The sequence below is a fragment of the Penaeus monodon genome, chromosome 24, assembly GCF_015228065.2.
Source record: "Penaeus monodon isolate SGIC_2016 chromosome 24, NSTDA_Pmon_1, whole genome shotgun sequence".
NCBI classification, from domain to species: domain Eukaryota; kingdom Metazoa; phylum Arthropoda; class Malacostraca; order Decapoda; family Penaeidae; genus Penaeus; species Penaeus monodon.
This window is the reverse complement of record NC_051409.1, coordinates 9,510,369-9,510,785: the sequence shown is the minus strand read 5'-3', so window position 1 is coordinate 9,510,785 and position 417 is coordinate 9,510,369. Positions and strand designations below refer to the sequence as shown.

Below are 417 nucleotides of genomic sequence, written 5' to 3'. Positions count from 1 at the left end.
CACTTTTTTTTAGAAATAAGAAAATATATAAATAGATTAAACAGGATCAACAAACAACGACCATTACACTTACTGTGGGAACATATTCTGAAGGGAACTTGTTTGTTGTGTAGGAGATGAGGAGGCAGGTCTTACCCACCGCTCCATCGCCCACCACTACGCATTTAATGGTCTGCATTTCTCACGCTCCCCAGCAGCCTGTTGGGGCAGTGGTCAATGTTAAGCTCACTTCCAACAACAGTTTGGGAACTTGGGGTTTCTCATTCCTAATAAATGACAAAAGGTTCCTGTCAGCATTGTAGATACACAAGTCAGCAAATGGGGTTTTTAGTTTATAAATAACAAGTAAAGTTAGGAAATGGTAATGCAAAACCATTTCCTAACCACAGAGATAACAGTTTTACAGGGTTTGTTGAG

The 417-nt window shown here is 39.8% G+C and overlaps 1 protein-coding gene across 2 annotated transcripts in view; it reads right to left on the bottom strand.

Moving 5' to 3' along the window:
* LOC119588546 (cdc42 homolog) overlaps nt 1–417 on the bottom strand; it is a 15,887-nt gene that overhangs the window by 5,815 nt on the left and 9,655 nt on the right. Inside the window, exon 2 of one of the 2 annotated variants that reach the window (XM_037937185.1) lies at nt 74–198. In XM_037937185.1, the coding sequence (XP_037793113.1) occupies nt 74–178 (105 nt within the window). In that variant the 5' untranslated portion in view covers nt 179–198. Of the gene's footprint in view, nt 1–73; nt 267–417 lie in introns of both variants that reach the window. The other variant, XM_037937186.1, reaches the window with a different exon arrangement.